Source organism: Mus caroli, chromosome 14 (genome assembly GCF_900094665.2).
Source record: "Mus caroli chromosome 14, CAROLI_EIJ_v1.1, whole genome shotgun sequence".
Classification (NCBI taxonomy): Eukaryota; Metazoa; Chordata; class Mammalia; order Rodentia; family Muridae; genus Mus; species Mus caroli.
Genome location: NC_034583.1, coordinates 91,636,546 through 91,650,463, shown reverse-complemented (window position 1 = coordinate 91,650,463; position 13,918 = coordinate 91,636,546). Strand labels below are relative to the sequence as shown.

The 13,918-nt window shown below is 40.9% G+C and overlaps 1 protein-coding gene across 4 annotated transcripts in view; it reads left to right on the top strand.

The window, feature by feature from the left end:
* The window catches only part of Tbc1d4 (TBC1 domain family member 4), a 162,244-nt gene that overhangs the window by 124,632 nt on the left and 23,694 nt on the right, over positions 1-13,918 (top strand). For 2 of the 4 annotated variants that reach the window (XM_029468868.1, XM_021181592.2), the window contains 3 exons: positions 740-814; positions 2,763-2,989; positions 4,803-4,967. In XM_029468868.1, the coding sequence (XP_029324728.1) occupies positions 740-814; positions 2,763-2,989; positions 4,803-4,967 (467 nt within the window). Of the gene's footprint in view, positions 1-739; positions 815-2,762; positions 2,990-4,802; positions 4,968-7,554; positions 8,669-13,918 lie in introns of those variants that run through there. The other 2 variants (XM_021181593.2, XM_029468870.1) reach the window with 2 other exon arrangements.

Sequence of the window (13,918 nt, the reverse complement as noted above, 5' to 3'; positions counted from 1 at the left end):
CAAGAGCCAGTCATTAATAGTGACATTGACTGACCTCTAAGCTTCTAAAGTGAATTGATTTATTGGCATTATGGGATAATGAATAAAGCAAACCCAGTAAAATTTAGGAGGCCCTTTTGAAGCTATGAAGGACAGAACTCTGGTTTCTGTACAGGCTTAGCCAGTACTCATGATTTTGACAAAATACTTGTTCGGGCTGGTCTTGAAGTCACTCTGAAGCTCATGCTGGTTTCAAATGTGGAACTTGTAATCCTCCTGCCTCAACCTCTCAAGGACTGTGATACTCTGTTTTTGCATATTTATTACATTCCTGTAATGTGAATTGCGATGTTTAAAACACATTGTGAGGAAGGTGTGTGGTGCTTGCTTGGTATCTTAATGTCCTGTCCACATTTGCATTTGTCTGTGTGAGGTAAGACTTACCGACACGTTCACTGGTCTCGTGGATGAGAAACCTTTGAGGCTGACCCCAGAGTAACTCCCGAAGCTTGAGGCATCTTTGTAATTATCCAACAGCTGAGTGAGGAACAATGGCCGTTTGGAAGTGTTGTGTGCTCTGTGCTCTGGTGGGTTGAGAGGTCCATCTGTAGTCACGGGGTTACTACAGCTGGCCAGTTTGAGTGAACCGAGGGGTTAGCTTAATGCTTAGGTCGAGTGAAAACTATGAGTTACCTTCTGTACATTTCCTGTACAACTGCAAGCTGCATTCCTAATGATCCTGCCTGCGCTCTTCACACAGGGAGCTAACAGGATGAGAGGTCGGCTTGGAAGTATGGACAGCTTTGAACGCGCCAACAGTCTTGCCTCAGAGAAGGTATCTATCTGGTCACAGCTCTCAGGTTTACCAGGCACTGCTCTTAGCCAAAGCCGTGGTAAAACATGCATGCCAGATTATTTTGCATTTTTTTTATCTTTTGATAAATAAATATTGGATGCTCTGTTGTTTTAAATGAGAAGACTCTGGGTATCAGCAGTTTCTTTTTCATCCGGCTGAGCTCCCTCCTGCTTGCCCTTCACTGGCTGACTCTGCTCTTTTGCTTTGCACTACAGATAATTTGCATATAGTGTTTGAGCAACTGTTGATTTAAAGTCAAACAAACGGAAGCATCCAGTTACCACCCTATAAATAGACACATACACACAGTCACACGCAGTACACACACAGACACACACAGGACACACACACACAGACACACACAGGACACACACAAGACACACACAGGGCTGGAGAGATGGCTTAGTGGTTAAGAGCACTGACTGCTCTTCCAGAGATCCTGAGTTCAATTCCCAGCAACCACATGGTAGCTCACAACCATCTGTAATGGGATCTGATGCCCTCTTCTGGTGTGTTTGAGGACAGCTACAGTGTACTCATATACATAAAATAAATAAATAATTCTTTTAAAAAAGATGCATACAGACACAGACACATATATAGACACACATAAACATACACACACACATAGACACTCAGACACAGACAAGGCACACACATAGACACACACACAAAAGGCATATACACAGACACACAATACAAACACAGACATAAACACACACAAGGCAAACACAGACAGACAAGACACAAACACAGACACACGCAGACACACAAGACACACACAACACAAACACACATAGAAGGCATACACAAGACACACAAGACACATACAAGGCACACACAAAGACACACAAGACACACAAGACACAAAAACACACACACAAGGCACAAACACACACTCAAGGCACACACAAAGATACACAAAACACAAACACACACACACAAGGCATACATACAGACACAGAAGGCACAAACACATACACACATACTTGCATGCACATGAGGCTCCTACTTGTTATTCTTTTTCCTTGTTACCTTTTTTCCTCTTTTTTGTTTTTCCTTCTATTTCAGCTGCAACATCATCGTCTGTCTCACAGACAGCCCCTATTGCGGGTTTCCTGTTTCCTGTTTTCTGCAATATGCAACTTGGGGCACTATCAACCTTTGTTGTCCTAAGAAAACACTATTCTTTTTTTCTTTTTAATTAAACTTTTGCTGGCACCAGATACCTGTTGGTATGTGTCTATTATCCAGAGCCCGGCTCGTCAAGCCATTTCACTGTGGTTCCCGTTTAAGTAGCATACCTGACTGGATTGAAAGATTTATGTTGCCTCTTCACCGGATGGGAGAGGCATTCCAGAGGGCTCCCTTTGGTTCATTTCCTGTTTTTCATGTCTTTTCAAAGAAATTTACCACAGAGATCATGCCACTAGACAGAAATATCCAGAGTGGAGGAAGATAATTCATGGGCTTTAAATTTATTTTTCCAAAGGCTTTGCCCTGAGCCCCAGGCACACTGGCACTGAGATACTGTTTTGACATTCCTGGAAACGCGCATAGCCATAGGTCAGAAGTTAGGAGATCCCTGCGTTAGACTCCGCCCTCTCTGGGTCATGGCCTCTTCTCATCTCTCTGGCAACAATGGGAAGGGACTAGTAGCCCTAGCATTTTACCACAGCCCTCAGGGGGGAGAGTACCTTTTCTTATCTTGCCTTCCTGACTGTCTTTTAGGATGCTCTGAGACACCTGCTTATCAGCAGCAGTGGGTTGTGATGAAACAGATTAATCTTCACCAGGGTTGAGTAAAAAGAAAAACAAAACAGTTTTGTCATGAGTCAGGTCCCCTTTCTCCGCTCAGTTCTGGGTGTTTGGTGTCTGTAGCAAGCCCGGTGGCGGCAGACACCTTCCCGGTTGGTTTCTGTTGTAGGACTTCTCACCAGGGGACTCTCCTCCTGGGACACCGCCAGCCTCCCCACTGTCCTCCGCCTGGCACGCCTTCCCAGAGGAGGACTCCGACTCTCCACAGTTCCGAAGACGGGCTCACACATTCAGCCACCCACCTTCAAGTTCAAGGAGGAAGCTGAACTTGCAAGATGGCAAGGCCCACGGCCTACGGTCCCCTCTACTGAGGCAGAGCTCCAGCGAACAATGCAGGTAGGTCCTGGCCTGTCCCCTACTATGGGACGGCAAAGTTTAATGTCATTCTGTTTGGGTCACTTTGGAGTCAGGGTGGATTGTATTTCATGCTTTCACCAGATGTTAGGGTTCAGAAGGAGCAGGGAAGTAAGGGGTGCACTTCTCTCAGTTAAGGGAAGATGGCTGAGGTTACGGTATTCCCTGAGAAACTCCTATCATTTCAAAGGGAAGCTTTTAATTTTTTTTTTTTTGCTCCAGAAATAATAGAGAAAACATGGCATTTGATCGTTTTGTCCCCCAACCCCCAAAACGCCCTGGCACATATTACATCCTGTCTCTTCAGTGTTGGCTCCGAGGGAGTCACACAGCATCGATGTCCAGCCTACAGCTTCTTGTCAGTCTGAAGTCACATACCAGGTTGAGGCAGATGTCTAAGCTCCCTTCACACAGGAGAGAACATTGGGCTGTGTTTTACTATATAGCAAATTAAAGCAAAGTATGACAACTACTACGCATTTTATCATTTTATCTAAAATGATATCTATGAAACACACACACACACACACATATATATATATATATATATATATATATATATATATATATATATATATATATTGTTTTTAACAAAAATTATTTGTCGTCAGGTATGACGGGGTAAAGGTAAAACATGGAGCTTTTTCCTCTTCAGCTCAGATCCATGTTTTACTGCTGTCTCCCCCCGCTCCCCCTTTTTTCTCCATGTCTTTCATGTTGACAGAGGGATTGACTGTCCATGTTAGTCAGAGACATAAATAAAACCATCTGAAGACAAAAACGTCATATAAAGAGGCCAGTTTTGCTATGAAGCGTTATCAGATTTACTTTTCTGTTTTTTTTTTAATCATGTTTTCCTCTCATGAGGCTTCCAAGCCTTCACTGCTGTTTTCTGATTGATTTGAATTCCAAAAGCCAAGTAGGTTATAAAGCACATAGGTTACCAAGATAAAGAAAATCAGTGAATTGTCTTCAGAACCTGTGTGCGTAAGAAGGAGATTAAGTGGTTCATATGCAAACCAAGATTTTATACACAATCTGATTTTTACTCTATTGATTTTTACCTAAGACAACAAATCTCTTCACCCCGAGAGCAAACTATTATCAAGAATAAACGGTATCAGTCAGTTTGAAAGACAAATGGTGTCTCTTCTAATTCTTCCCTGACTTTTCCAAAAGTCGTATCCTATGCTTTCAAATACTTTTGATCATCATCAGTATAAAAAGCTACCACTTTCTGTTATTTAGATGCATTCTGTGCTGTAAACCCCCTGTTTATTAACAAAGCCATGGGGGAGATCTAAGGCTTTGGATTAACAGTGCCTCAGGTCTACATAGGACATAACACGATTATAATGTTGGATAAGCCAGAGATATTGTGTGTGGAGACTGACATCTGCCAAACATGTGTACCAATATGTAGAAGGGGTTTGCATCTTTAGAATTGTTAATCTTTGTATTATTCATTATCAGTTTATCCTCTCAGGTAAATCGTCTTCCTGTAACTATTTGTGTTTTTCCTCCCCCGACCCTTTATGTCTCTTCTGCATGTAAGCAGATGTTTTGTCCCCAAAGTGTTAAGAGATACAACATGTGAAGGGGGACGCTTCAGTTTAGCCACTGAGCAGAGGACTGCCTGCTCTCCTCTGTAAGTTCTGGGCCAGCGCTAGCTCGCAGCCCTTCAAGGAAAGAGTAAATTAGTAGCGAGAACCTATCTCTGTGCTTTTTCTTAGTAAGTGTCGATTCTGCTGAAATGTGGATTGTAAGAGATCTCTGCTGTGTTTTCTGTACTCAGCATTGTCCCGTCAGCCCGGCGCATGTACAAGGAGAGTAATTCTTCCTGCAGCCTTCCAAGCCTTCACACATCCTTCTCTGCCCCTTCCTTCACTGCTCCCTCTTTCCTGAAAAGCTTTTATCAGAATTCAGGTAGACTGTCCCCACAGTATGAAAATGAAATCAGGTGAGACCACGGTGTGCTGTCTGCCAAGTGCCATTTTGCTCCGGTGATACATTGATAATGTTACTAAAAAAAAAAAAAAAAAAAAAAAAAAAGTGGCCAGTTAATTTCAGAGTGAAACCCGTGTGTCTGTGTGCTTGTTCTAACCTGCTTCTAATGCTCTGAGTTCAATTCCCATTAATCTTATTAAGAAAAAATAATTAGAGTGTGTATTTAACAAAGCGTTTTGGTGATGTGATTATATCTTTTTGAATTAAGTTTTTGATCTATGAAATGCCCTTCTTAGCCACCATCCCACAATGTAAACTTTGTGTGGTTGGAAACAAGACCTGGTGTCATTATGTAGTAAGAAAGCTTTTCACAGTCTTGCTTCTGTTCTTCTTATGTCTCTGGGTATATTTTTGGCACCACAAGGGCACTGACTAAAGCAGCCATGCTAACAGTTTGGGTGCAATATCTCTTTATTTGTGAGTACTTGGGGTATCTCTAAGGCATTACTTTGATTTTTTTTTCAATTCCAGGTTGACATATTTGAGTCTCATTGTATGCTGTGAGATAGGCTCAGGAGAAATCAGTAGGTTCCCTCAGAACATGAGATCTGAACCTCGTAGCTTTTCTTTCTGTTTTTGCCCTAGAACATTTACACAACTCTCCCTGAATACCCTTTTTAGAAACAATGGACTTTAGAGAAGAGCCTCTTTCTAAGTTGAGATTATATTGGTTCTGTAACTGCTAAGTGGATTATTGTCAGTTTATGGGACATGATAGGATTCCTCTAAGGGGTTACTGTTGGCTTAACAATCCCAATTTCCTTACTATTTTTGTGTCTAGATGAACTCATTCCCTTTTTACTACTGTGTAGTATTCTGCTTATTTCAGCATAGTTTATCTGCTTTCCTGTTGATGGATGTGTGGGCTGTTTCCAGTTGTTTCATGGTTGGCAATCCTTGTAGTCAAGCAGAGAGTTGGGTATTGTCAGCCAACATGTGTGCCACTGATACCTTCTTGGCTAGTCTTTTGTTTTCTTTTCTTGTAGATGTAAGGACATCTGAAAGCTAGTGTATAAGTAGATAGGCCTCATTAAATGTGTAGATTGGATACATCCTAGAGTTATTTCTGAGTATCCTTTGTCCATTTGTGCCCCACTCATTCATGTTGGGTTAGCAGGATTAAGAATGTGAAATTTCCTTTTGCATTAATACAATGTGTTCAAACAGAATCTTTGGTGACAGAAGGCCAATAGAATAAAGAACTTTCATGGGGGAATATTGTGAGAAAAGTTTCTAAATAAGTTTGCATTCCATAGTCTACTATAGATGCTGTGAGTTTAGAGAACCAAAAGTTCCCACCGTCAAGGTATCTTTACTAGTCTTCTCACAGAAATACATCATTCAGTAAGTCCATTCAAAGGGGTTAACATAGTTGAGGTAAGCATGTAGGGAGAGCCCTATCTTCCTTCCTTAGGTAGGGAACAGCCTTTTCCCAAAATGACAGCAAAAATTATTAAGAAGCTGAAGGGTCAGCAGAGACTGGACGTGAATCATAGGCTATTTCCGAGGTTGTCATTAACACAGAGAGGATACTTCTGCTGTTCAATGTAGGTTGTTTATTTGCCTTCTGGGATTCATGCTTGTTTGTGGTTTATTTTTGATGCTTATTTCCCATACCCCCCTCCCCATTACTCTGCTAATGAGAGGGTACTGAAGTCAGAAGGCGGGTATATACACATGAGTCTGAGGTTAGCAAAATCCACTGTTTAGTTGCTATGGTATTTTCAGTGTTGCCGATGAATGAATAAAGTCCTCAACATACAGAACATTGTATAAGTACTTTTTGATGTTTTTTCCAATTGTGATAGATTCTAAAAATTAGAGAATAGGTACCCCCCCACCCCCAACTCTTTTAATTTCATAGCACAGAGTCAGCGGGTCTGAAGTACCGTTTAGGTAAAACAAAAACCCCAAATCATTTTCACCGGATAGCCCGCCAACTCTAAGTCCACAGCTCAGTGGGCCACCAAAGAGAGAACACCATCATGTCGACACTCACCTGTTCACAAGTGGAAGTGGACCAGAAGTCTGGTGGCAACTCCTATTTCTTAGATCATTGCTACCTTCTGACCTTACAGAGCAGAGCTGAGTTTTGCTGCTTTGAAATGCTCACATGGGATGAGGGCGCATCCTTTATTTCTGTATCTGCCTTCTTTTGGCATTGCTTTGTGACATCCATTCTTGGCTGTAGGTGGCTGCAGTGCATTAAGTTCTGTGGCTATGAAGTCTTCTGTCTAATATATCATCTGACTATGCTTTTGTGCATGGACAAGAAGGGGTTGTAAGATTTTTCTGTTGTGACAGTTATTATATATATTTTCAGTTGTCCATGCACATGTATCATTAATGGATGTCTTCAGAATAGAAGTATTGGACAAAATGTATGTTCTTAGGTGTATTCAACTAACAAGTTGCTTGGACATAAATATACTACTTACAATCTTGACGAGAATATATATTTCTGTTGTTTTGAATTAATATCAAATTTATAGAAAATTACAAAATATTACAGGATTTCCTTTAATCCTTTATATTGACTAATTAATAATTTTGATGCATTTGCTGTGTACATTTATAAAACTCTCTCCTTGCACAAATGTAGATTATTCAGTGTAGTATATGTGTGAGTAGATTGTACCACATCCTTTGTTCTTAATACATTAGGATGGATGTCTTTCCCAAGAATGATGACATCTAAGAGAATGGTTTTAATTCAGTAGCTTCTGAACTCTACATCTCTCATTATTACTTTTTATAGAGAGAACATCATGTGCATACAATTATGATGATACCTCCAACTATTCATAATGATGAGGGAAGGAGGTATATAATATTATCAGCTATAATTTTCCTGTCACTTGAGTACCTAATATCTTACTAGTTGCATAAATGAATCTCTAAATATTCCTAACCGAGTTGGGAATAGGACATAGCTGGATATAGGCTAATGACAGTGTTACTTTTTAGAACAGTACCACTGTTCTGAATTATTAATTCATGTGAGGGTACTGAGAAAAAAGGAGTCAAGGTCTTTTGAATGTCACAGTTTGTTAGCTGATAGATTCATTTGCACAGATTTGAAATTGCAGCAGAAAAGGAATACATGCATTTTTATGATTAATACCTTAGCTCAAGTTAATTTTTGAAAGGTTAATATTGTTTTTCTTGGTAGCTGAGTCATGACTGTGCCTGTTGATGCATGTTTTTATAATGGATATTCACTAAATACTGCATTTCCATTCCAGCAATTTTCTGTGTTGGTGAGGAGTTACTTTACAAGTTTTAAGCTTATGCTTAAAAATTGTTTATATTGAAATTTGTTGGTCAAAGTAAATGGTTATTTTACATGGCAATACTCAGTGCTTCAATTCTATAATTTTTAATGAGAAAGAGAAGTATTGGTGACCAACTGTTTGTGGGATAGTTTTTATTTTGTAATTCACTTGTATTCATTGATCAGTCTGATTATTTACTAGGGTTCACTGTTGAATTAACTTGCCTGGGATTTATTGATGACTTATTTATTGATGATTTATTGATTTATTGATGACTTATGGAATGTCTTTTTAAATCCTGGTTTGGGGCATTTATCTTTCTCTGCTAATATCATTCCTGTTTTCCTGTTGCTAGACAGGACACTGCTTCAGAGTCAAGGTGATTAACACGCCAAACATTTTCCTTTGATAACTTTCCCCATTTCCCGGTGGTTAGCCGCATCAGTTAAGGATACAGTTTTGGTTGTCTTCTGAATGCATGCTGTCATTCTGCACACTCTGAGGGCTGTGGAAACAGAAATGCGCCCTGTGGTGTGATCAGAGATCACAGAGAGCCATGTACAATGTCATTGCTAGCTAAAGTCCTGTTTCTACTCTATTCTGCACTGAAATTCTTTTAAAGCCCAGGTCTCCAAGAAAATTCCAATTGAAATTTAAAGTTACAACAGTGGATTAGCTGGTAGATAGGGATTTAATATGCATATGAGGAGGGTTTGTTTGTTTTTTCCTGATCCCAGGAAGATAGAGAAATGAGCATCCTGAGGAAGCCTGCCAAAGCAGGAGGATCCGGGGAGAGAAGCAGTCTGCCTCTCCTCACCCTAACTCCTCTCATATTGGTGGTTCCTGCGAGGCGTTGCTGATACCTTGCCGATGTCCCATTGGTCACAGTCAGGAAAGCAACAAGTTCCTGGCTATGGACAGGAAGGATGGTGGTAATACTGTTTCCTGGAGGGTCGCTCACTTTCTCTGAAAAACATCCAGAGTGGTGTATTTCCCATTGTCACTATAAGCACCCGCTCTCTGCCTGCTCTACTTTCCCTACTCTGCCTGTGTCACCAGTCTCCTGAGAGCACATGCCACCTCCCTGTCAAAATCTAACACGTTGACTTCTTTGTACTTGCAATAAAAGTTTTAAAGATTGCTCTACAATAGGCCATGCATGAAGAGAAACATCTTCAGAGACTCATTTGGCCACAATGCTAAGATTAAAAAACAGAGACTCTTCTGATACTTATAATTGATGGCCCTTTTGGGGGGGGTGGTATTGTAGGATGACCACTTAAAGGCCACTTCTCCCATTTCAGAAGCCCAACAGAGGAACAAGTTCAGTGGAAGAGCAGTTGCCTAACATGTAAAAGGCTCTGAGTTTAGCTTCTAGCACTGAAAGGAAAAAGGAAAAAGAAGTTGTGAGTTTAATATAAGTGTTTTGCCTCGTGTCTTCTGGGTTTGAATGTCATCTAGCCTAGTTTTATTAGGTATTAGGCTGATTCTGGGAAAGGTTATATATATTTACTAGGTATGGTTTTATTTATCTTACATTGCAGGATTATGAGTAAACATAGAACCAACTGAGAGATATTTTAAACCCAATGTACAAAACACTTTTTCAGTCTCTGCACTCAGGAAGTGGAATCTAGAGTGTAAAACTCTCCATTCTTCTTTTCTTTTTCCCTGTGCCTTGTTCCACTGTCTAACCTCTCACATTTGGTCACACTCAAGATACTGTAGTGATTTCTGCTAGAGTGGCGGAATCTGCGTTCTGTTTAGTCAGTAAAGATTTTCCATAGCATGAGAGATGTTTGCCCAGGTGAAAGCCAGAACTTGCACAGACTGTGAGTGCTGCTGATGCAGTTGTAAATTATTAAGCACTGTGGGCCATGTCGGAAAGAACCAAAGTTTCATTGGTTTGTTGCCCTATGCAGGCTTCTTAAGACATTCAGGGAGGGGGAACTTGCCCATGTTTGATAAGCAGCTGCTTTGGACTAGGGAAGTGTCAATATTTGTCTCGACTTGTAATGCATTTAGATGCAATAAAATGATTTAGATGAAGATTTTGCCAGTGGGCAATCATGAGTTTGAAGTTTATGATCCTTGGTTTTATTGGGTGCTGGGAGGTGCAGGAGGGCCAAGAGACAGTTTGCTGCTCAGCAGAATATGCTGTAAATCTGGGGAGAGGATTTATATTAGTGTAAAGCAGATCTCTCTCGCCTCAGTAGGAAAATTGTCATCAGCACACCTTCATTCTATCTGGTACCCAGTGGATTGATTCTTATTAAAGCAAGCAAGCATGTAGTAAAAATTCTGTGTTCACAGAAGCCCAGGGATAACAATAGTTCATTAGGTCAGGCTTCTACCTGCTTCCCCAAGGATACATCAAACCATCATCTTGAGGCATTAGTTACCCCACATTCTATCCATGTTTTATGAGTGTCACGTTCAGAGCCCTGGCTCTGTAGCCTCAGCGGTGATCAGAATGATACATAGTCTCCCTTCCCCTCTAGATTCCTCACAAGGCTCCCAGATTGTGGTTCTTGATTAATTGCACTTGATTAATTGGAACCTCGTGGCAGGAAGTAACAAAGATTGTACCAACCTGCCAGTGGTCACAAGCTCTCCACACTGTCCTGGTTTCCTATTTGTTTATTTTAAATTTCATAAATCTCAGGTACAGGAAGCCCTGACATGGAATACTTTCCCCAACTATGCCCTATGAAGCACTTTATCTGACACATGCTTATGTTACAACTCACAAAAGGAAGTGATCACCGGGTCATATGGAAACTTAAGAGAAAATATGTATATTATGTGTTTGATTATTTTAAAAATACATACATGTAGGTATAGTTAAGGTATTTTTACTTCATCCTTTTGTTTAAATAAGCATACAAGCTTTGAATCTCATGTATTGCTAAGCAAGTAGTAAGGCATTTACATAGGCGAGTCACTTGTGGTACTTTGTTTTGTAAGAGCCCCGGAGCTTTGTAGGAGCGAATGCAAAGGTCTTTAACATTTCTCTGGACTCTGGCCTGCCTGCCTCTGAGTTCAGACTGCATTGCTAGTTGTCACAGGAAACGAGCAGGTTATTTGGCCTTTTTCTACCTAGGGTTTCTCACTAGCAATGGGAATCATAGCACCCACCCTGTGTGTCTACTGTAAGGACAAAAGCAGCCATACTTGGGACGGTTCTGTATGTGTTCTGTCTTCTTGTAGTAGACACTACAAGCAGTTTAGCTTTGATATTATGCTTGTCTTAAATCTTAAATCTAAGGAAGTTAAAGTGAAAACTAATGTAGTTTTAAAGCAAAAAAGGCAAACAAGAGAAAGTTTAAAAAGACAAAAAAGTTGTCCCTCATGTCCACTATTACAGTTTACCCTGAATCCCAAGTCAGAATATCAGAAAATCAGTGTGCAATGTTTCATAGAGTCTCAGTTCCTTAAATGACCACTTTCACCATGCACACTTCTGACCACATGCTGGTCCGGCAGTGAGCTGCAGTTATTGCACATGCTCATTGCATGGATAAGCCTTTACCTAGGAGCTGCCTTCCAATCGCGTTTCATTTCCTCTCCTAGTAAGTGAAGCAGGGTAGCCTTCACCCCATTTCCAACTGCTTTTGCAAAGTGTAGGCTTTACCTATGAGTAAAGGGTCCATATTCTCTTTCCAGTATTATTGGTATACAATTCAGGCACTGAATTTTAGCAGTTAAACTCCACATATGGATAAAAAAAATGTCTGCCAGTTCATTCACATCACGGGGCTTGCAGTCAGATGCTGTGAAGTTTGCAAGTGTGTCTTAGTGGGCTAAAGACCAGGGTGCTTTTATAGCAGACAGCGTAAACATTGCATTTGATGGACAACAAAAGTAACTCCAGAAGGAAGTAACGGACAGAAGGAAGACAGGTAACATTCCATGAGTATTCAGCAGGACAGATGGGGAGCCTTTGAACCAAAATGCTGAATGGAAAATGCCTGAACTATGTCTCCCCCAAGCTGATATAAAGGCAAAGCACTTCAGTGTTGCAGGGAGTTTTGAACACTGGTCACCAGTGGGGTTATCACCTCATCCAGGATCCATGTCAAAGGGGACTCGGGACTGTGAGATGTATGAATTCAGATACTTATGTTAATAAGACAGCTTGACACTTACAATATGCAAGTTAGTTCACACCTACATCCCGTTTCACTTTTAATTTAGTGAATCCAAAAGCAATATTTCTGAGAAGATAAGTCAGATTAGAAATAACTGTTCCTGAGGCTAGAGATAGAACTCATTTGGTCCAGTGCTTGTCCAGCATTGATGAAACTCTGAATTTTGATCTGCAACACCACGTGAACTGAACATAGTAGTATACAATTATATCTGCAGCATTCAGGAGGTAGAGGCAGGAGGATTAGAAGTTGTTCAAGATCATTCTTGAACATATAAAGACATTGAGGCCAGTCTGGGCTACATGACAGCTTATCTCAAAGACAAAAACAAATCAAGCAAAATTAGGAGGTGGAGTAGGAAGACAAAGAGTTGAGAAGGAAGGTAAAGAAGAGGAGGAGGAGCAGGAAGAAGAGGAAGAGAAAGAAGAAGAGGAGGAGGAAGAAGGAGAAAGAGGAGGTTGAGGAGGAGGAGGAGGAGGAAGAAGAAGAAGAAGAGGAAGAGAAAGAAGAAGAGGAGGAAGAAGGAGAGGAGGTTGAGGAGGAGGAGGAGGAAGAAGAAGAAGAAGAGGAAGAGGAAGGAGAAGAAGAGGAAGAGGAAGAAGAAAAAGAAGAAGAAGAAGAAGAAGAAGAAGAAGAAGAAGAAGAAGAAAAGAAGAAGAAGAAGAAGAAGAAACTGCATTTCCTGATAATCTTAAGAGCAGATGTACAGAGTAAATATGAGTGAAAATATAATGGGTGGTATTGAAGTTTTCTCCTTGTATTAATTGCTCAGCACTACCGAGCTCTGAGCATCTGAGAGCCAGTGGCTTTTCTAGCTGAGAATTGTTTCTGAGCTAAGGCTGACCTTTGTGGGTATCGCCACCTGTAAATGCCGCCGCCTTCATCCTCCTCCCAGGACCGACCAAAGACTATGACACTTCAGAAAGTAAAATATTCTCAGCCTCAGCAGCTCTCACCATCGCATGGTCATCTCACTGCAAACAGAGTTGGTCTGGAAAGTAACTGTGAGTCACACTGTCCTTCCTTTGGTCAGAGCCTAGCGAACTCAGAAGTGGCCTTTTCTCTAAAACAATGAAAGTCTTAGCATAGAACAGAATTTCGAAATGTGAGTCTCACAGAGCTCCGAGGTCCAGGGATGGCACACTCCTCCCTGCCGTCACCCAAAGGTTAGAGATCTTAGATCAGTTCCTTTGTCTACAGTGGATGATATCTGTACACTGTTTCTCTGATGGGAATCTAAATGCACAGCAGCATAGTAAACCAGTAAGTCATGGTGCATTCAAATCTGGCTAACTGCAATTTTTTTTTTTTTTGAGATAGAGTCTGACTGTGTAGCTCTAGTTGGCTCAATACTTACAGAGATCCACCTTTATCTGTCTTCCTAGTGCTGGTATCAAAGGCATGCACCACCATACCTGGCTGGCTCACTGTTTAAAATTACTTACATGTATCTTAAGGATAACCTTCAGGTTGTCCAT